Genomic DNA, 22,223 nt, shown 5'->3' on the forward strand with positions numbered 1-22,223 from the left:
TTTCCCTCCCGGTTCGTAATATGCAGAGACTGGAAATACGTTCCCTGGTGTGGAAGTGTCAGACAGTGATGATGATCCGTTCCTACGGTTGACCAACCAGAAAAGCAAGTAGATTGAGGCCAAAAACGATGGCACTAAGCGATATCTCATTGATGCTAGAACAAGCTGGACTCCGATGCATGTAGCCTGTAGGCAACTTGTCCTGTAGAAATCGGAGGGCACCTATGTCAAGTTAACCTTATGCAAACTGTGACGAATCCGATTGGTCTGTTCATTGATTTCTGTGATTGGTGGAATACGACCGTTGAAACCAACGCTGCACCAGCTTTGTGTATTTCACATACTGCCTTGTCACCGTGTAACGGCGGAATTACTAGTACTAGTCGTTTTGACAACACCCTTTTTCACCATCGTTATGAAGATTTTGACTGTATTATTCATCAGGAAACCGCTACCCCTTCGGATACGCTATTCAGTGCCGAAACAGAGAGATACCGTCATTCTGTGCGTGTTTTCACGTCAGTTGCTATTTTAGGTAGGTTCTTATACCACATCATTGATGATGTGACCTTGACTGAGAGCCGGCTGAGGGATGCCATCTTTCTCACCTTACGGATACAGTGGTGTTTAGCCTTATTTGCACCATTTTACCTGTTGGAACATGCAGTTCGACTCCGACCGACAACATCATCAGCGAGGGTATCAGCAGCAGTTTCAGCACCATTCTTATTAATATAAACATCCTATTCGTCATAAACAACAATCTACAAAGTTTACCTATCTTGGAAGACTTAAGGCCAATGGTAAAAAGTAGACAGTGAAGGAATATGATATTAGCCATTCCCAATCGGTGTGGCTTGCCCGCGCCTTCAAGCACTAAAATCAAACAATCTAGACAGAAAGGGCGGTAAGAATGTCGTCAACATCGGGTATCTGCCATATCTTCCAAGCCCCAAGATGGTCCTTGCGCCCCCACCCCTGGAGGTGAACCTCATATACAGTGTGTTTTGAATCCCTCTTCAAAGCCACATACTCTGCACACCGTTGGCTACTGAAGGCGGCTACTGGACGGAGCTTTCTGGGTTCAAGAAGTTGGTTTCGATGAGTCGGAGTTGACTGCCTCCGCTGCTGCATTCAAATACGCAGAATATTTCGCTTAAGGTAGTGCAAGGATGGAAACTTTGACAATCCTGGTGCTGCTGCGTGTAGATTGAGCAATGACAATGAAGTTGGGATAAAAAAACGCATGTGAAAATGTAAGAACCGTGGTTAGATTCGGCTAATACGGACGAATTCTGAAAGAGCTGATCAGGAGACGGGTTTTGGATAAAGCAGACAATATTCCGCTCAAAGAATGCATCCAGTATTGCATTCTAAGATGACTGGACCATGTGCTACGTACCACCTGCTTAGATGAGTAATGAGATTCGTGCCCGATTCGAAGCGCCGCAAACGTGGAAGCGAACTGAATTTGACATAACCGAAGGGAATGAAGGGTGTTGCGATGATTTTAGTCACGATCGGTGCTGTTCGTCTCCCAGAATGGGGTCCACGTGACCCCACCCTGTGCTTGGTTGGAGACAATAAATAATATAGTGGCTAACCGGTGTCAGTGGAGTCCATACTGTCAATTTTTATCCAAATTCTATGACTGAGTGTTGAAGATATAGGCACCTTGGATGTATATTGTCGGTTAGCAATAGGTCCTTCTCCCTCACCTTCCTCATTTCCCTTATAAGGCTAAATACAAGCATATTGAAGTAAATTACCCGTGATCCCATCCGATGTTGCTTCCCAGGTGATGATGACGATGGTGCTGAATTGAGCTGTCGAATATAGCACACGACGTAACACGTAATGTTACGTAACCGAATAATGCTTCGAAAGTCGAAAAGATACCAGTGTGATTAGAAGCACAATATCGATCGTCTCGTTCTAAATCAGATAAGCATGGGAATACCTTTACAACAACACTTGGACAATAAAAGTGAGGAACTGGGGCTTCAAAAAGGCATCAAAATATTACATTGAAAGAATTTTCATGCCGTACAGTTGCTTTCAAATTGACTAGCATGCCAGTACGAACACTTGACGTCTTATGTCTGTTTTTCCAACCTGCCTTCCCGGTTCTCGACAAATTTCTTGACGTTTGAAACTTGAAACCCACCCATATGGCTTATCGATAAATAAACGGTGTGAAATGTGATTGACTTGTCACGTGACAGGAGACACCTAACGCAATCATCCGGATGGCTGTCTAGGTCAGCGGACAATCAGACAGCTTTTGGGCGACAGGGATAAGAACGTTTTTGTAAAGGCATTCTCACTCTTCACCCAATGGAGAAAAGCATTGGGTTAGCGATTGGTTTCCAAGGTAACAGTGGTCCATAGACTGGTGGATGATTACTTCATACAGGACAATATCAGTCACGGACGATCGATAATTTCAAATTGAAATGCAAGGTTAATCTGTAGCTAAAAATGAATTCATGAAAATATTGGTTTGTAAGGATGTTAATGGTGGGTAAGACACTACCTAGCCTTCCATGGAATTCTCTCCACTGTTCCCATCAAAGCTTTTCTGTCTATATGATTTGAATTCAAAGCCAGTAGAATTTCGAATTTTCGGGGCCAAATGAGTCATGCAAAAAAAGATACCCAATTACGTACACACACGAAGAACTTGATGATCTGAAGTTTCTGATTTGAAACCTTTGTACCAGTCCTCGCTAATGCTAATGCAGGATTACTTCTGCTAACTGAATAACAACAGCAGATATTCATACTATCGATTTGCTCCGTCAGAGGCATCAGTGGAGAAAACAGTGTTACGATCTGTCTGATTCATATCGAATGAGGTCATCCAAATGAGTCCACTGTCCTTTGTGGAGTGCGATTTCGCTCACCGCTCTCTTCATGAACCTGAGTTTTGGCACAGGGTATAGATGCGACAACACAGCAAGATCTTCACTGATTTGTCAGACAATCTTGTAGCAACACCGATCAAACAAGCGCGTACCTAATCGTCGAGTCATTTGTGCAATTCAATGAATCTGATCAAGTGCGCTATCGTCTCCGCATCACCCATAATGAAACGATTTTGCAGCTTAATGCAGCAACAATTTGGTCGACGTTGGACTGGTTTATACCGATACACAAGGCAGCTGAACTCTTTAACCAGTTGTCGGGATCTGATACACCACTGTTTTCAGCTTCCTCTCAAACAGAATTATGCGCGAATAGGTCGAAAACAACTCCTGATTCTCATGGGAATCATAAGCACAACGTGGTTGTGTTGGATCATGTTCAATAGGAATCGGGAATATCAAGCCTCACCTCTGCCGCGACTTCCAGACTTGACATTTGCCACTATTGACGAGGAGAACGAAACGTTTGCCGTGTCCGCTTACCTGGAGGAATACAGCCGAAAAGTCCGTGTGTTTGCACTGAAAAAGGACACCGCCGCTCCACTTGTGTATTGTTTCTATTGGGGGAATACTTTTGAAAACTATGGGAAGCCTGTTTGGAATTCGGCTGAGGTATTTGCTTTCGAACGACTGAAGTATGCGTTTCGACAGCTTGGAGCGATTCAACCGACAGAGTCTTACGGTGCCTATGTAACTTTTTGTCGTGTTCCATCGGGCATGATGGGACAAATAGTGGATGGAAAGGTGGGGATCGCGCTGCATGTGGGGACGGCCTCATACAAACCACCTGTTGTACTACAAATCCACCCTGGTCAAGTGGTCGAGAAGAAGGATGCGACCTTGGACCCCACCTACCGCAAATGGAAACCTCCCAGAAAAGTTGGACTTTGTGTTGCTCCAATTTACGATCTGGGAGTCACTGTTACAACCTCCTATCTTGTGAGCTACATTGAACTCTACCGTGTGACCGGAGTGAGTCTAATGGTGTTCTACATCGTACCCGAGGTTATAAAATATGTTCAACCCATACTGGATAGTTATGCAAACAAACTTCTGTTTGAAAACGGTGATAAGTTTGAACTATTAGTTCTTACCTGGCAGCCACCGTTAAATGAAATCGATTCACAACTGGAAGAAAGTGATGAAATATTAGGCTACAATGATTGTATTTATCGCATTTCGCGGGAAGTTGAGTACATTTTGCACGCAAACCTTAAGGAGATTGTCCTTCCAAAACAAAATCCGAACAGTATTCGCCTGACCGAGTGGTCCAATGTGATTCGAGTGCTACGCGATGTCAACTATGCAAAGCGTCCAACCACGTGCTTTCCAGCACGTTATTTCCCACCTATCAGAAGGCACTTGAAAACTACCGAATCGATATTCGAACGTGTCTGGGCTACTCGGAATCTGAGTGGAAATCTAAGTCGATGTATAACACATTCGGGGGAAGTGTTTGATGTTGACATTCACGCACCCATCACACCACCGAGATTGAACAATGGAACGGATTTGGCGACTGTATTGATTTTTGACAACTGTGATGCTGATGAAATCACCACATGTACTGCAGAGAATGCCCTGGTCATAAACGAAGAACTAACACCATATTTGAGCAAAATTCAACCATCGATCGAACGCCGAATGGCTCAGCTGGAATCGCAGTTCAAATAAACTATCCTGGACCGAATACAAACGTTCAGATATACTGTTTGCTCCCTGACAGTGACAAATAGCACGTATTATCTGGATTTTGTATTGAATACCTTTCTATTTGCTCATAGCAACCAGCGTTGTGAAAAGAATACGCCCGCTTGAGCAAATAATAAATGCGAACTGAACTTTGGTCACCCCGATCGCTGGTAGTAGGAGCAAAGCACGCGTCCAGCTAAGATCATGACGGAGACACATGCGTTAACTTTTTAAAGTTGAGTTTTATTGATCCATCAATCTTTTCATGGTTATCCTTGATACAAATTCATTCCCAGCGTAGGTTGGCGATGGGTTAAATTGTCCGGGCAATTTTGTTTAAATTGATGAGGGTTAGTTACAGCTGTACTGTCCATAATAACACTGAATTATGGGATATTTGAAGGGATTGAAAAGGAAAGTCCACTGAATAATGTCAACAACTGTTTTCTTCTTTGAGGTCATGATGCACTTATAAGCTATGAACTGTAAGATCGGCATATAAAGAAGAGAAAGAAGACGAAACAATGAGCGAATTTCCGGTTTGAGTAGTGCTCACCACTATCACTTTCGACCCACTTGGAGGCCTTCAGGTAGTACCCTAGTCACCTAAATTCCGTCGCATTTGCTCCGTATTTGAACACAAAATTGCATTCTGTGTGGATGGGATACTCGTTTATATTATTCAACACTGTACAACAGAGTCCTTGTGGATAAGTGTGGTTCTCAGTGCCAGTCGGATGTCTGAGGCTTGTTTACTGTAGGTCGGATCGACGCAATGAAAGGGTAGGTTAATCAGAAAGGCTCCGGCTTTTGGGCACTGCTGATATGGGTTCCGTTGCACTCAACTGACGCGAGTACTTTCAAAATCGAACCGATATCCTCTTGGTGAATACACTTCCACCTTATGCCTACAAAATGTTTTGAGCGTTTCGAGAAAAAGGCACGTATTTTCAAGATGCCTTTCTCGTCTTTGAAGGCAAAGTATATGATCTCTGAACACAAGCAAACCAGACAATGCGGAGGGATAAATTCTGGTACAAGTATTCCGTGAGAGGAATCTTCAGACCAACCAAAAGTGTGACCCACGTTAATCGTGGCGCGCTTACTGGCTGAAGCCAACACACTGTAATGCGGATGGAGACCGACGCCGGAGGTCGGCGAACGATATTTGTTCAGAAAGAATAGTGAAGTGATGATTTTATCAAAACCAACCCGGAATCCAGCAACCAAAGACGAGAAAAAGTGTCATAGGAGAATTTCCACGCTATCCAATTCATATAAAATATTTAAATCTTAGTGAGACACATGTCTGCAACAAAGGTTATATTTGAGACATGGGCTACTTCGAGGTTCCTCTGATAAGGTTTCTTTCGTCACTGAATTGTGTAGTTGGGGGAGAGGTTTGCACGGAACACGGGCGTGGGCTATCTGCCGATTTTGAGCAATTATCCCAAGTTGCTCAGTTCAGAGACGCAAGAGACTACATTGCACATTTCATTAGCGGAGTCTACAGTTTGCGCGTTTGCCAAACATTTCATGACAAAGAGTACCACTATGCTATTGGCCAAGAAGTGCCCCATCGACCATTCAGCTCTGGACGTTCACCATGCATCAACCTAAAAGTAAAAATTCAACCAAATTATCGTTCAAACTCAGGACTGATTACCTTAGGTTCCAGGGTTTGAGCTCGCCGAAAGAGCCCTAAATTTGGTAGTCTGCGATTTTGAGGGGATTTTTAGCAACTATTCCATAACACTTAATCCAGTGGCTCCTTGTTTGCATATGTGCAATTGTTAAAAACCATCTACTTATATTGGTCGCAGTAGTGCGATTTTGATGCATATATTAGGGCTGCTCCAGTAGTCTTTAAATGTTTGCAATGTACTACTCATAAGGTTCCTGAAAATCCATCGACAGCCACGACCGGTTTCGCCCTTCTTTGGGCTCATCAGGTAGTCGAAGTCCCCGGGTTTCCGTCAACCTTATGTTCTACTTGAAAGCAAATTGCACGAAATTAGCTAATATACACTCATCTGCAAACTAATTTGGTTCTTTCGAGAGACTCACCAGGAACCCAGTTGAATCTCTCGTTTATGATGTTCTCAGGCAATTGAATGTGCTGCACCAGGCCGCCTCATGTTTCATTCGCTACGATATTTGAAATGTCGCGATACACGTATATCTTTGTAATGTACTACTCATATGGTTGCTGAAAATCCATCGAGAGTTGCCTGAGAACATCATAAACGAGAGATTCAGCTGGGTTCCAGGTGGGTCTCTCGAAAGAACCAAATGAGTTTGCAGATGAGTGTATATTCGCTAGTCTTGAAATAGTGTTCGATTATTTAAGTTACGTCGTTGGGTTCGGATGAAGTGACGTTTTGAACATTGCCTTCCTTTGAAGAACTTGAAGCAAGTTAGCTATCACAAGGCACAGTGAGTGAATCTCTCCGAGTTACCAAACTGTTCAACTATTTCTTTTTCCCCACAGCTTCCAAGTTCACACAGAATAAACCTAACATCTTGAGGAGCCCACCCGGTTCCATCTTAGCACGAGCGTACTGAACCAGAAATTCTCGAACTAAATTACATAAAACATATATGGATGTTATCTTACCGACTGCAGTCAGTGGGAGAAAATGTGGACCTCTTGCAGGTACCGATTATCGAAACATGAAGTGTACAACTGAGCGCCGGAAAAATGACGTGTTTGTTTTTCTAGATATCTAGCTGACTCGCAAAGGCAATGGAACACTTCATAGCTCAGTTCATTGGAGCTCATCTCACTCAACCAGTATCCCTATCTTTCAAGTTTTGTTCCAACGCGCTCAAAAATAGGCTTAGTTAGAAAGTTATATGACAAAATTGCTCGAAGGATGACATCAGCGCAGAAGCTAACCATGTGGAACCGATATTGGTTTCTAATGGATCCTTTTTGAATCTGTAAGAAGTTTCACCGCAAAGGTCCAAAAGCAGAACTATTAATATCAGAATAGATGACATTGGTGAACGGATAGGAAATATTTAATCCCAGCTGTTAAACGAATCAACCACGCTGCCGAACCAGCAATTATCCAAATTTGAACCAGGATACCGACCCCTGTAATGAAAGTTCCACTACCTCAGTACACCAATTCCAGCCTCGTTTATCGCTTTACGCATGCATACTCAGTCAATTAAGTAGGCCTATCCCAGAGACAAGTTTGAGTTAAGCTGGTAGGCCACATCCAAGTTGGCTGACATAAACGTAGGACTCCATCTACAGCATTCCTAACAACTTTTATTTTCGGAGCCAACCGCACGATCAATTATAGGCTAAAATACAGTCCGTAATTCATTTGCAACCGGGTCCTGTTTTAGCACACATAAGTTTTTAAAATCGTCTGCAAAACAGCGAATGGTAATGCATGACAGCTCGCTAAAATCCATTTATTTCAGAGGATGGAAACCGGATGGATTGATCGTCGGCACTTCATTGGCAACACCGCTAGTGTGGTTCATTTGTTTTTCTCAGGTGTGCACCTGAAGGGATCCAGTGAAGAACATGAGTTGTATTGTGCAACAGTTCAAGTCTCTGCACTTTTTTCGGTTGTAACCGGGTTCTCACCTGTATTTTCCCGTTCAGTCCAGTACGCTGAGACCAGTGTAACTAGGGTTGGCCTGATTTGAATAGGTTAGTTAGTATAGCCTTGAAAGGGGGTTACTCGGAATGTGTAATTCAGATGATGCAATTTAATCCAGTACGCAGTCTCAGTGATATGGTTTTGTGCGAATAACGTATCTGTGGACTGACACTCAACAAGATGAGGGAGGGATTAACTGATAGCCGGAAGAAGCAGGCGTCACGACAACGGGACAGTGTTTACTGGCTGTGGACATGTTAATATTTGCTGGGAGCTACATTGGACCATCTAGGTGAGTCCGGTAGAGCACATACCACATACTGCTGTTACAGTGACCAATGGAAAATCAGGAAAGACGATTTGTTCTCAGAACCCGGACGCTGCTACCAGTCGATATATTCAGTTAACCTAGCATCGGGAGCCATCCGGCCAGATCCGGTTTCTGTAGCTCCTTGCTTACCTGCAGGTCGATCAAATTGTGGCCCTTATATGCGTTTCGTGGCGTGTGCTTCTTATCAGCCAGTGAAATAGCGTGAAATTTTTCAGTCCTTATCTTGAGTTCAGCTTCAAGTCACCTGCGTTTATTCCGTAAGAAAACAGTCATATTCCGTCCAATGCATACCGTTTTCTTACTCTCTGCATGCTTGACGAATTTGACACATCTGTGCAAATTTCTCTGGCAAAAAGCTAGAATTCTGATCTATCTCCTTACACCTTTAAGCCCATCCGAACACTGCGTCTTATTCCTTTGATATCCCAGCCAAGATGGTCAGAAGCTTTAATTATTCTTCTTGTTCGTTCGAAGGCAGTGTGAGAACTAATCTTTTTCGTGGGGAGGGGGTTTGCGGGATAGTTAACATGGCCATAGTCACACCGCACTCGTCTGAACTGTTGTCCTCCTGTTCTGATGTAATTATCCCGGTGAGCCCACACCAAAGGGAAGCACTGGACGGACATCTGACATGCAAGGCGAGCGTGTAACCAACACTCCACCGACGGATGTTGGACGCATCCGAATTTTCACGTCTGATTGGTGTGCCCGACCCATCGAACGACGACTCAGTAACCTTCCAGGTTGTGACGATCGATTGGCCTGTCAGTCAGGACTTCCCAGTCAGGTAGCGTGACACGCTCTCAACCGTCCTAAGAGCGTAAGTCACGTGAATCGTCGCGATGACTCAGAGCGAGCATAAGTATTAGATCGAGCAGTGGCTGACTCACACAACCTAGATTGGTGAACATCTCGTTCTTCTGGGAACGAGTTCTGGCTAATAATACAATCTGCCAGTGTGTTCCGCCAATACAAGTAGCTCCGTCCTTCATTCACGCTTGAAGAATTTGGAAAAACGGTATGGCTGCGATCGCTCAGTAAGTGAAGTCAGTTTGTGCCAAGAAGCCGAGAAACAGTGTACAGCTGTTTCATACTTATTTAAAATCCCCAACTGCGAACATCATCGGAATCTCGAAGGAGATTCAAACTCACCAATTCTCGGATAGTAGACGAGCTACGAGCGAGTGATTAATTTGCACTTGACCACTCATCGTTCAATCATGGAATCCACATCACGTGGTCACGTGTTGACTTGGTCCTCGAAAGGCAACTTCTCAGATGGGAAGTCTCCTCTTCGTAGGATTTATCCCAAAGCTTTTCATTGTGCCATCATTTTAGCATCTTACAGAACGAGTGGAGATGTCAGGCTATACGCAGTTTGTATTCAGTAAGCAGTGAGAACAGGGTGATAAGGGCAGTAGATGCTGTATTGAGAACTGGTTCTACGGCCAAATTGGTTAATAAGCATTGTGTAGTAAGCGGAACTTACAGTCAACGGTGGCACAATGAGTAGGGACAGGAGAAAGGGTGGTGAAGCCGCCGGGCCTTGGATACCGAAAGGGAAGCCGAGATGTACAGCTGTTTCATACTTATTTAAAATCCCCAACTGCGAACATCATCGGAATCTCGAAGGAGATTCAAACTCACCAATTCTCGGATAGTAGACGAGCTACGAGCGAGTGATTAATTTGCACTTGACCACTCATCGTTCAATCATGGAATCCACATCACGTGGTCACGTGTTGACTTGGTCCTCGAAAGGCAACTTCTCAGATGGGAAGTCTCCTCTTCGTAGGATTTATCCCAAAGCTTTTCATTGTGCCATCATTTTAGCATCTTACAGAACGAGTGGAGATGTCAGGCTATACGCAGTTTGTATTCAGTAAGCAGTGAGAACAGGGTGATAAGGGCAGTAGATGCTGTATTGAGAACTGGTTCTACGGCCAAATTGGTTAATAAGCATTGTGTAGTAAGCGGAACTTACAGTCAACGGTGGCACAATGAGTAGGGACAGGAGAAAGGGTGGTGAAGCCGCCGGGCCTTGGATACCGAAAGGCAGACCACGTAAATAGGCCGTACGCGGAGATAACGCCGCAGAAGACACTCAGTAGGTAGGTAACGGAAACTGTCTGGGTGACGTTGACATAAATTAAGTATACTTGCAGTCTTCGGTTGATATAGTTACGAAACCGGACGTGCAACATGTCAAATCGAAATGCGCGCTTATGCCCCTATAAAACAAAATGCAGCGGGCTCTGTCAGGTGAGATACAACACAAAAACTAATAGAAAAATGGGGCTTCCGGGGATGTCGAGTTGTCACAGGAAGTACCACATTCATGCGCTATCCGAGGGGTTCCCTGTTTGGCTCCCGGGTGACCTGCCCTTCCGTCGAAACAGACACTGCAATATAGGTGTAGTTGACGTGAACTTGTTAGAGAATATGGAGAGACCACAAAATATTGACATTGGTAACTAGAGAGATAAAAGATAGAGAAGCGAAAAGACGTTGAGACAAAAGCGTGCACGTCACGCTACTCATGAGTAGTCAAGTAATTGGGGTAAGTGATAGCCTATTGCCGCTGTGACCTAGCAGGAACCAACACCCATTTTATTGGACTATCAGGGAATTACGCTATAGTGGAAGCACTTTGCTTATTAGACCACATCAGCGGTTGTGAGACTTCGAGGTGATTCCAGACCAATTCTAGTTACGGCTCGTATGTCTAAGTTCATTGATTTCATAAGAAGCTTCTTCTTTACCGAGAGGAATGGTTTCTGGACAATGAAGGCTGTCTCCTCTCCGTCTGCTGTGACCGTGCAGCGAGATCCAGACCTTCGTCTTGATTAAACGGCTGAGAAGCCCTCCGGATGTCACAGTAAACTAAAAAAATATTCTATCGTAAAAGCCTGCCAACATAAATTTACCCAGATTTCCGTTCGTCTATTCAGTGTTGACCTAAGTATTAGTTCCAACTCTTATGCAGTGAATTTATCGAACTGGTTACGATAAATCGATCGCCTTTCCACCATTTGACTAGAACTCACCGTACTTCGGAAATATAACTGTTTTTTCTCGGAAAACAAGCGCATTGGCTACTGATAACGTGTCGTTATTTATTGTCACCGAGCTGCTAGCTTCAATTAGATAAAACAGTCAAGTCGCTGGAATTTCTTCATCGGTCACAGGAACTCTTGCAGGCTGAAATCTTGCATTATATTTCAAAGTGAGCGCGCAGTTGGAAAATATGGACTTGGGATAATTTTGGCTATCATCGTGCAGCCCCACCCTAGATGTGAGAGTTCATCTATGAAGGGGAATGGCTACTCTTCGATCGCACAAGACGAATTGGCCCCACCGGAGCCTAACTACCTTATATCGCCAACGTGCTGAGAGGCAAAGAATATCAGGAAGTTGGCGAACTTCACTCATCTGCAAACTATTTTGGTTTTTCGAGAGACTCACCTGGAACCCAGCTGAATCTCTCGTCTGTGAAGTTTCCAGGCAACTGAATGTGCCGCATTAGGCCGCCTCATGTTTCAGTCACTACGATATTCGAGATATCGCGATACATGCATATTTGTAGTGCACTACTCATGAAGTTGCTGAAAATTCGTCGACAGTCCACGACCGGTTTCGACCTTTTTGGCGCTCGTCAGATAGGCGCAGTCCCCGAGGTACGAAATTAGCGAAATACACTCATCTGCAAACTAATTTGGTCTTTCGAGAGACTCACCTGGAACCTGATCTTTCCAGCCGTAACTCGTTCCCACACAGATAAATGTCGTCAACCAGTTACGTGTGTAGAAAAGATCTGGCAATTTGACCAGCAGTTGGTTGTCCAATCATCCCCTACCAATAGGGAACTCTCCAGCGCAATATAATGGACACATGGTGCAACAAACAATCCGTCGAATCAATACGGCGGTAGAAAAGAAATTGATTTTTATGAGTCCAGCCTCTAAAGATGGCGTACTGGCAGATATGATCAACTGTCAAATTTTTCCATCTTTGCAGCTGTGCCGTCGTGATACGCTAACATTAGAATGCTGCATAAAAAGTTGAGGGATAGGATGCCTGGTCATAAACACAGGTTTTTTTGTACCACTCTACTCATATGGTTGTCGGAAACTCTTCGACAACCCATGACCAGCTTCAACCTTCATCATTCAGCTAGAATTCAGCCCTATGAAGGGTGTGGGGCACATTGAGTTGAAGAACGTCGTCAACGAAAGATCCAACTGGATGCACTTGAGTCTCCTGTGGAACGCATTTGGAACACAAAAGTTAGTCTATTCGTTTTTGTACACATTTTTGCTCTTGAACGGTGGGCAGTTTGAGAAAATTGTACGAGACCAAGTCGCTTCTTGCTGCGTTCCCACGGAGTTGCCACACCAATTTAGAAAAGTAAAGTTGTCTCGACGCTGAACAGGTTAATCCCATCCATGAGTTTCGCATCTGCTACTGGATTTCGGAGTCGACCTCCTCAAGGTTTAGCTTAGTAACGGTCAAATTCGATTAAATGCGCCTACCTAGTACAGATTTGTGTCGCCAGATAGACTTTATTCGAATGTCCAGCACACTTTGACCGTGTGACACGAAACCTGATGTGAAAACACACGAACGGTCACACGGATGTTACGAAGTCCAATAAGCTAGTTCGACTGGTCGTCCACAAATTGTGCCTGGCGGACTGGGTGAATCACAACTCGGTTTTTAAATTTGCCGCTTAATTCTTACCGTTTTTATTCTGCGTAACCATTAGGGGAAGTACTGACCTGAGGACATTCCGAAGATACTTAGTCCCTTAGTTTCACATCACTCTCGTTTTGAACAGTTTTCCTCCTGTCCTGGTGCAGTTATTTTGGTGAATCCACACCAACGGGGAGGGGGGGGAGGAAGCACTGAACTCGAGTCCCGCTCATCAGCAGTGCATGTCCAATGACTGTGCCGGGGTTCGATCTCCGGGCGCCTGACATGAAAGGCGAACGTGTCTCCACTATTCCACTAGCGCACGTTGGACGCATCCGACTTCTCATATCTGAAAGGGCGGACGTGTTCTCACTTGAGTGATGTGATTAGTATGCCCGGCACACCATCGATACGACGACCCAGTAACTGTCCTGGTTGTGACGATCGATTGGCCCGCTTGTCAGGACTTCCCAGTCAGGTAGCACCACAGACGCTTTCCAGGTGATCGACACATCTGACAACATATTTCTCACCGTGTGGCGGTGTCTTACGCACAGAATTGTTTGGTGAAGTTCGAACCAAATCACTTCGGCGCGAATTCTGAGAAATCATTTAAATGTCACCGAAGAAAATGTGGTCGTATGCTTTGAGAAAGTCCACAAAAAAACACACGCCGTAGAAGCTAAATAGCTGCGTCCGATCAAATCGCAGTTTCATTCTGAAGCAGTGGAGCAGCCGTAGTTCATTTCGATCCAATCATGGATTGATCCGTGTTGTGTGAACAACACGCTGAGGCTTGACTGAAAGCGAGAAGCGTACTGGAAATCCTTTCGTATCACGCGGGAAGTATGCCAACAGAAGGAAAGTCGCCCAATTCATGCAATGCGTACATCTCACTTTTATCATTGTACTAGTTGTTGACTCCGCAGGACACGATAAAACGCAAAGTATTCAAGGTGTATCCTTCATTCATGTTGGTTGATCCAGCGCCCGTTGAACTGGTCGCTGAGCTTACAAACGTCTCGTCCCCAGTTCGTCAGATATCACTAACAATGTGCAGTCTTTGTAATCCGGTGAAGATATCTCCCAGAGTGAGGAAGACACTTATGCGAGCTAATAAACAACTCCAGTTCAACCGCCTGTAATCGAATCCAAGCTATCACTGAGTCTCTTGACCCAACTTTCGATCCACAATTCGAGGAAACGCGTTCCCCAACCTATTTGCGTTTGAGAATTTTTGAGGTTGGATTATAAAATCTTTATGACATACAGTCGAATCCCCTTGAAGAGATCAATCTACGGTGAACACTCAGGAAACCCGAAATGATTGGTTTCTGTTCGCACCCGGCGTTTGGATTCTGCACGTTTTGAACTTCCTTCCAAGTTGAAAATACGTACATGTAGGTATGATACTTGAGTTGTAAGATCCGTAGTTGTTTTCTTGTAGCAGGCACTCAACAAAAATAACGTGATGACCCAGATCCAAATACAAGTCAATAACCGCTCAGCTGTAACGCCCTCTCTTTTCCCAGTGGCCATACCACCAAGAGGAAGTGTGACTTCCTGCATTGCCCAAGCATAGATAGGAGCAGTTGAGGTGCCGTGGTTGGACTAGAACAATGAACCTTTCGGTCACTAAGTTCGGGTTTTAACCACTGAGTTTTGTTTACTTACATATACAACGAAAATCAGTGTGGTGTATCACGTTCTGGTTAAGAGTACGCTACGAAAAATCAATCGACCGACCGGACTGACAAACAAACGAAGATTTGAACGCGGCGTATCATGTGGTCTTTCCCTGCTTGGCAGGACCCTGTTATGCGGATCACACAAACCGATACTGCGTTCTGGGTGACTGGTGAAAAACAGTTTCACTGTGTGAAACTGGTATCGCCTGAGCGCGGACAGCTGTTCCAAGCTGGGGATGTCCTTTCACAAATCAGTGACTATCACTATTTTTATATTATACTACCACTACTATATTATCACTTATTTTTGAAGAGCATGGTCACAGACATAAAAAGTGAATGCAAGCGATGAATGCGAAAGAGTAACAGGAGAATATGGGAGAAAAGAGAGAAACGTCTCATTCGAAATCATGCTAAGGACAGTGCCAGTCTGATGAGGTGAATCCCAAAGTATGTAAAGATTTTGGTATGGGAACACGCGTCTAAAGACCAACAACCAAAGAAAGGACAAACAATGGTGAATGCTCTTCAAGGCGCAGTGTGCGCTAGCACAGTCAAGACTCGCACATCAGGCACAAAGTGTCCGTCATACTGGGTCTGGTGTGAGAGTAAATGGCAAAAATGTACATTCAACGCCATGTGCAACGCATAAAAGTGTCATAGGTACGCAGAGAGCCCACCATGGCAAGCAAACACAAGTCACTGACTGCGGACTTAGGAAGTCCCAGTCCAATAACAGCCTTAGCGGATTCAGGAAAGCAGATCCCTCGATAAGAGATGATCATCGGTTGGTGAACCAAAAAGTCGATGTCACGACCGATGGCATGTAGGGCTGAGATTATGGCGAGGGAATATTCATCAGCACCATACTTCTGCTTCTTCTCATTCCACACTGTCTCTTCACGTCCACCCGAGACTATGCTGACGTCTATTACAGTAGTACGGCGATCTCGAACAGCGATTAGGTCAGGTTTAATGAACGACGTAGAAGTAGGTGCTCTCCACTCCTCGAACGCGGTATATCCCAGTCGACGGAGACGTTTTGCAAGTTCCCTTGCAACCCGATTATGACGAGCACATCTAGCATCATGCGTGTTCCAGCAGGATTGCAAAATATGCACCAAACTCTCCGGTTGGCCACACTTTCCACGACATATGATCGTCTGGCCACCATGACCATGTCGAGCGCTTCTAACTCTCGTCCTACTCAGGTTGCATCGGAGCTGAATACTACTTCTAATATATACTACTATATTATACCATTATATAAGATATAGACATATATATATATATCACTTAAACGTATGACTACTGGTGATTGATTACTGATTAATACTTATTATCGGTATGCCTTACTTGTCGGCAATTTTGGTATTTAAAAGAGAGCATGCGTTTACTGACGCATTTGGCATACTTTCGAGCTTTCTTCCCCTCCGAAAAAAGTTGAAAAACGCCGGTTTTTCATTGGTTTTGAATCTCAATCCAAGCGGATCGGTTAAAGAAGCACTGGAATTCAAGGAATCCAGCGAGATGGACCTCAGATGACGCAAACACCACATCGTTTGCGTGTTGATTAAAACATACATCCAAATCCAGGGACTGCATTTTCTCAACAACTATGTTCGACTTTCGGGGGCTCCACAGTTTAGCCTGTTCACGATATTTCAAGTTGAGTTATCAGGACCTTTGCTCGAGAAAAAACAGTCTTGTACATGTTTTGTTTCTTAGACCACAGTCCACTAGGAGTCCGAACAGGTAGTAATAACACTTAACTGGTCTGAAGTAGTCCAAAATCTTGGCAACCTGAGAACTACCTGACAAGAATTTGGGCAGGCTACTAGGTTTGGGATCAGTAGGCAGGTCTACAACTTCTCCATTCTCTGACCTTAGATTCTAAAAACAAGCATCATTATCATCATCATCACCATCATCATCATCATCATCATCATCATCATCATCGGCAGCATTTCAGTCAGTGTTCAACACTGACCCTTCGCTGCCATCAAACCAAGATTTATTCGATAGCCTGACTGTGAGTTAAAGAATAAAAGAGGACGCTAAAGGGACTGACAGATAACCTACCCCAAGCGTTACGGGCAGTCCGGTTAGAAACTGACAACAAGAACGTCATAGACATTAATTAGCAGTCATGTATTGCAGCGTCTCCGACCAAGCGCAGTGGGGATCACTCAGTCCTCATCCTAGTAGGTGAGTAGTACGACAACACCCACAAGTTCGTAATCTCCTTCATACCCCTCTACCAGGCCGAGGGTTGGCCACTTTTCTGCTTGCGCAACTCTGAATTGGGCATGGAAAACAGTTCTCTCTTCGGCAAACGATGGTTCGCCATACGCGGTACATGTCCTAACCAACGCGGTATATTCTTCAATGGAAGCTCCCGTTGCACAACCGAAAAATCGTTTTCTGATTGTCTCGTTGTGGATTCTGTTATATCTGACTGCTGTTCCCACTCCAGTGCCTAGTGCCGGAAAAAAGACTCAAAAATGAGGAACACCACAGCTTTATTCCGAACAAATGAGTGCGACAGCCCGAGTCCGAAGTTACAACGGCCTGAAGCTATTTTATTGGAGGGACACTGCCTAACCTTGGTCCAACGCTATCTTGCGCTGTCTGGCTTTGATACAAGGCTGTGACGCGCTACATATATAGGAGGCGTTGCCTGTCTGGTCAGCATCTAGTGAATTTCGGACATTCAGTGGTTAGTTTCATGAGTATGAGCTTCCTGATAGATTCTCTTTCACCCACCCACATGAGCTATGTTTCTGAGGCACTGGTGTCGAAGATCTGAAGATGTTTCACTTCCGCTGCTTGAAGAGCACAAAGTTCACGGCCATACAACAAAACAACCTGTATTACAGCCTGCTTGCACGTCCCTTGAGATTCAGAGATGTGCCAATTCGACGCCATAGAGGCGCCAAATTAGAGATCACGACCTGAGTCATGTATAATCGCACACTGACCTAATCTGTCACATGACACTCGAAGATACGACTTCGAAGCTACGTGAAACGTTCCACAACTTCGAGTACTTCTCCTTGGATTGTAGGTTGCCAATTCAGTGGCTAACCACGAGCATTACCTTACACTATGTGGGTGCAAACTGCACACCAAGGACTTCGGTCAGTCCATACAAAAGTACGTGGGGCTTCTCCCCTTCGCAGACGAGAACGGTCTCATCTGAAAATTGCGAACAAAAGCAGACAAGTAAAATTCTATAAGTGATCTGCTATTGAAGCTTTCCTCGGTCTACTCTACTGCCCAATGTTGAGTCCGGCATCAAAAGGACTTAAAACGACGAATTGTCCAGATTAGTTATATTGTAACGCAGAGTGCCGACGGCCATCCAGTGGCGCACTATTAAACAGAACTGAGCTATAGTAAATGCCTTAAACTCTCTTGTGAAATGATATCTTGGGCAAAATCTTGGGCTAAAATAATATATTTCGAATAAATCGCAGAGTTACCGAGGTAGAATGGAATGCTATCTGACTAGTCGCTGCTTCAAATGCCGTAATTATAGCCTCCTCAGGTGTGATGCCCAAAGTTATGTTCCCGATCCATTCATCGACGGAAGGAATATCGATCTGAATGTCAAACAGATATGCCGTTTATCGGTACGCTTCAAACAAGTAAATCCTTCGTGGACTTCCAAGTACTATGAAAGGCGGTTTCAAGACCTGTCACAAGGACTATCTGAAGTCATAAATAATGGAATATGGGATGGACTAGAATCTCGTCTTGTATCGCATGGCAACCTAATGGAACTGGTTGAAAATCACGTGACCTAGTGGAAACTGTGTTCTAACCACTGGTTATTTTAGATAAACGCCGTTCTCACATTTCAGGTTCCTTCTTGGGGGAAACTTGTGGATAAATTGCTTTTTCGTTGCCTTGAACTACCAGTGTTTGAAGTAACTTGAGCATGACGGTTGAAAAGCTTATGGTGAATACTTTCTTTGTCATTAAATGCATACGGTATTCCGCTGTTTTGACTTCTTTTTCTCAATTTGAGGAAGCGTTTGGAACGGAGTCCGAAATTTTGGACACCATTACCATTCCAATTTCTCTCGGTGGATCTTAAAATCGATGCATGTATGCCCCAGCGCAAATGAACAATTGGAAGCAGGCGTTCTTCTCCGCGAACTTCACAAAAGACGACAATTTGGAGTGGCTGCCCTAATTCTTACCCTGCCGCTGTACGGTTTGGAAAATGTTCGCTCAAACAGCTGAGACAATTAAAGGATGTTGTTCACTGATATTTGGAATGGTTCGCAAAAACTCTGAACTTTAATTGGCTTTGATTTTATCCGAAAACAATGCACGATATTAACAACGTACTATGTAAAATTACCTTCCATGTGTGTAATGGCGTCGCAAGACTGATGATACCAATCAAAGCCTTGGGTGGGATGGTTCAGTGGTTAGAGATAGAAGCTAGTGACCGGAAGGTCCCAGATTCGAACCCGATTTCCCATGTCTAGGCTTAGACAAATTAGCAGTATCCCAACCCTCGTGCTTCCTTCTGGTGGCATAACAGCTGGGCACAGAAAGAGTGGTACAGTTAAACGATATTATTCTTGTTGCCATTCGGAAGTCATTCCGTACAAAGCTGGACCTTCGCCTAACGGTACCTATTACTAAGACTCTATTTCTTGAGGGTTAACTCAGAGACCCTAATTTCCAGTATGAACTAACACACTGATTTAGGGAATAAATCTCTGATTCTGAATCAGCACTCGGCTTTACCAGTTTATCGCGAATAGTGTACCTCATAGTAGCGAAATGCTATAAGAGAAAATCCGGAGAGAAGACATCGTCTAGTGAGTAAATAAACAGTGCAAAGACCTTCATTAATTACGATTGGACTAGGACTCTTCAGGATAATTTCAAATACGAATTCCACCCATCCAAGCAGGAGGATAAACCTCGTTTCACAGAATATATGAAAGATACAGTCAAGACGTGGACCATTCTTGAAGTCAGACTCCAGTGAAGCCTGCAGTCGAGATGCATGGGTTGGATTCGAACCATGGACCCTCGGGTTAGTGAGTTTGCGTGTTCAATACTGATCTATCTCCAGCTATAATTTCCCAGTGTTGGTGAGTTTGTTTTTGCGCTTTATGTTGTGTGTACCGCTTCATCAAATCGTGGATCCCAGTCGGTTTATTGGAATCGGGTATCTGTCTCTCTTCCAGGATCGATAGTTTAGTCTTTCTGTACGAATCCTGGGACATCATGGAAACTATAGTGACGTTTATCTAAAGTCCTGAAAATAAAAGGCTGGACTATTAGAACGATCCGATTTGAAAAATTGTCCTTAAACCTCAAATTATTTCATTCAGATCGAGTCCATTGTCACTTGAAGATAACAGTGACTCATCCGCTGACATTTGCTCACTGTTCCATATTTTTGCTACGGACTCATCAGAGCATACTTCACATACTAATATCTAAACCAAGGCACCCCTGAGACCTTGAACTCCTTGCTAAAACGCTTCTGGAAATTACACCCTTGTTACTCGAGTTGAATCAGATTGAATTCGTGGGAAAGCCGTGTATAATTTCGGGTGGTTTTCGTATTTTCATGTGTCCTGCCTCTTTGTACGCTGGAATATGACCTTGTTCAAACTCGGACAGCCTTGATGTGTGCCTGTCCAACAGGCGGTCTATACTCATGCTTCTAGTGTCAAGACTGGGTGATGACCGCTCACAGATCACGTGTGGCCCTTCGCTAATCGATAACACATTATTTGATTGCAACAGCTACGTGTCAGAGTGATCGATAATAATCGTCATCCTTATAACCAAGTGATTATGCAGATCATCTGTCCAAAGAGTTATGGTGACATTTCGAGACTCCAAAGCATACTACTCACAAAAAGATGATTGAATCTAGTCTAATTTGAAAGCCGAGTCGTGTTCTGTATAGTGGTAGTCAACATAGGAAATTTCATTGTTCCAAGTGTTAGATAACCCGGTGATCCAAGCAAAGTAGGATGTTTCCAATGTCATGTCGTTCGCACATGTTGTTGTTTCATAATTAGAAAGGATCCAGAACGGTTTCATTCTTTGTAACCAGAATAATAAGGAGTTTCTGTGGAATCCATCCGTTTTCGAAAGGCGAAAAACACTTGAGGAACTCAAAAATAGAAGAGGTGGCAATTTTTCAACACATCTGTTTTCTATAATGTTTTTCAACTTTTGACCGTAGCCCGCATCGTGCGAATTCGCTTGCTGAAACACTGCCTGCTTATTGATCGTCACTGTTTGGACGTCCCCATTGGCTCATTTTCCCAAACATACCTTGAGATAAAAAATCACAAAATTACAGAATTTCATTGTGCTGTGGTTTTTCATCCAATGGTTTGATTTGTTTGATGAAGCACTGAGGAACGCGTTGTGACAGAAGACCATTCACTTTCTGCGTTCGCTGACGATTGTTTGAAAGGAGGACGGTATGGTATTTCTGATTAAGAATTCCCTGGGGAAATTTAATCCAGAGTTCTCAATTTATTGGGATTGTTGGTGGAGAGGTTAGCTGGATGCCACTTGGAGGGGACTGAGCGTGAGCGAAACACTCGATTCTACTCAATCATTCGTTTTTTGGAGGCCTTGTGACGCTTTTTTTGAAAGAAGAAACATCTACGATATGTGCGGATGGGTTAGTAAGCATACAAGAGAGGATAGAATGGGATAAATTTAGATGTTTGAAAAAAAAGAACGATTTTAAGGGAGAGGAGATTTGAAAATACAAAACCCACACATGGGTAGTATGAAAGGAGCGAAACACGAGGAAATGAACTTTACGTTTGATCTATTGCTTATTGGCTCACATTGGATTGATCGGTGATCGATTAGACCCAGGCTTACAAGGCTCAAGAATGACAGAAAACAGGCGCCCCCAGTAGCGCACCCTCGATCAGCAAATACTGGTTCACAAAGTTTACTTTCAAGTGTGTTTCATCGTTCATACTGTGTAGTCGGATTTCGCTTTTCGAAGATTTACCTGAATCCTCATCTAATTTGCACCAGAGACAGATATTTTTTGAATTGAAGGAAGTTCGGTTGTGGTCATCCACGTATACGGTGACACTGTTTGAGGTCTTCGGAGCGTTGCCCAAGCCTCGTGGGAACACCGGATCAGCAATCCTGAAATTCGTCAAATGGTATTCGGAAGAATTAATCACCCTCGATAGATAAACTGATCACACTGCATAGGTTGCACTGGCTTGGTCATTTGCTCCGTATG

At 44.0% G+C, this 22,223-nt stretch overlaps 2 protein-coding genes across 2 annotated transcripts; both read left to right on the forward strand.

Annotated features, from left to right (window-relative positions):
• Window positions 1-3,266: 3,266 nt before the first annotated feature.
• On the forward strand, window positions 3,267-4,601 carry T265_11009 (hypothetical protein; the record flags this gene model as incomplete). Its single annotated transcript, XM_009177546.1, has 1 exon — window positions 3,267-4,601. The coding sequence occupies one exon, from the start codon at window positions 3,267-3,269 to the stop codon at window positions 4,599-4,601; it is 1,335 nt and encodes a 444-aa protein (XP_009175810.1).
• A 1,352-nt stretch (window positions 4,602-5,953) lies between these two features.
• T265_11010 (hypothetical protein) lies at window positions 5,954-22,174 on the forward strand (the record flags this gene model as incomplete). Its single annotated transcript, XM_009177547.1, has 3 exons — window positions 5,954-6,241; window positions 12,747-12,859; window positions 21,955-22,174. 3 exons carry the CDS (start codon window positions 5,954-5,956, stop codon window positions 22,172-22,174), a joined length of 621 nt encoding a protein of 206 aa, XP_009175811.1.
• Between the last annotated feature and the right edge of the window lie 49 nt (window positions 22,175-22,223).

The sequence above is a fragment of the Opisthorchis viverrini genome (assembly GCF_000715545.1).
Source record: "Opisthorchis viverrini unplaced genomic scaffold opera_v5_432, whole genome shotgun sequence".
NCBI classification, from domain to species: domain Eukaryota; kingdom Metazoa; phylum Platyhelminthes; class Trematoda; order Opisthorchiida; family Opisthorchiidae; genus Opisthorchis; species Opisthorchis viverrini.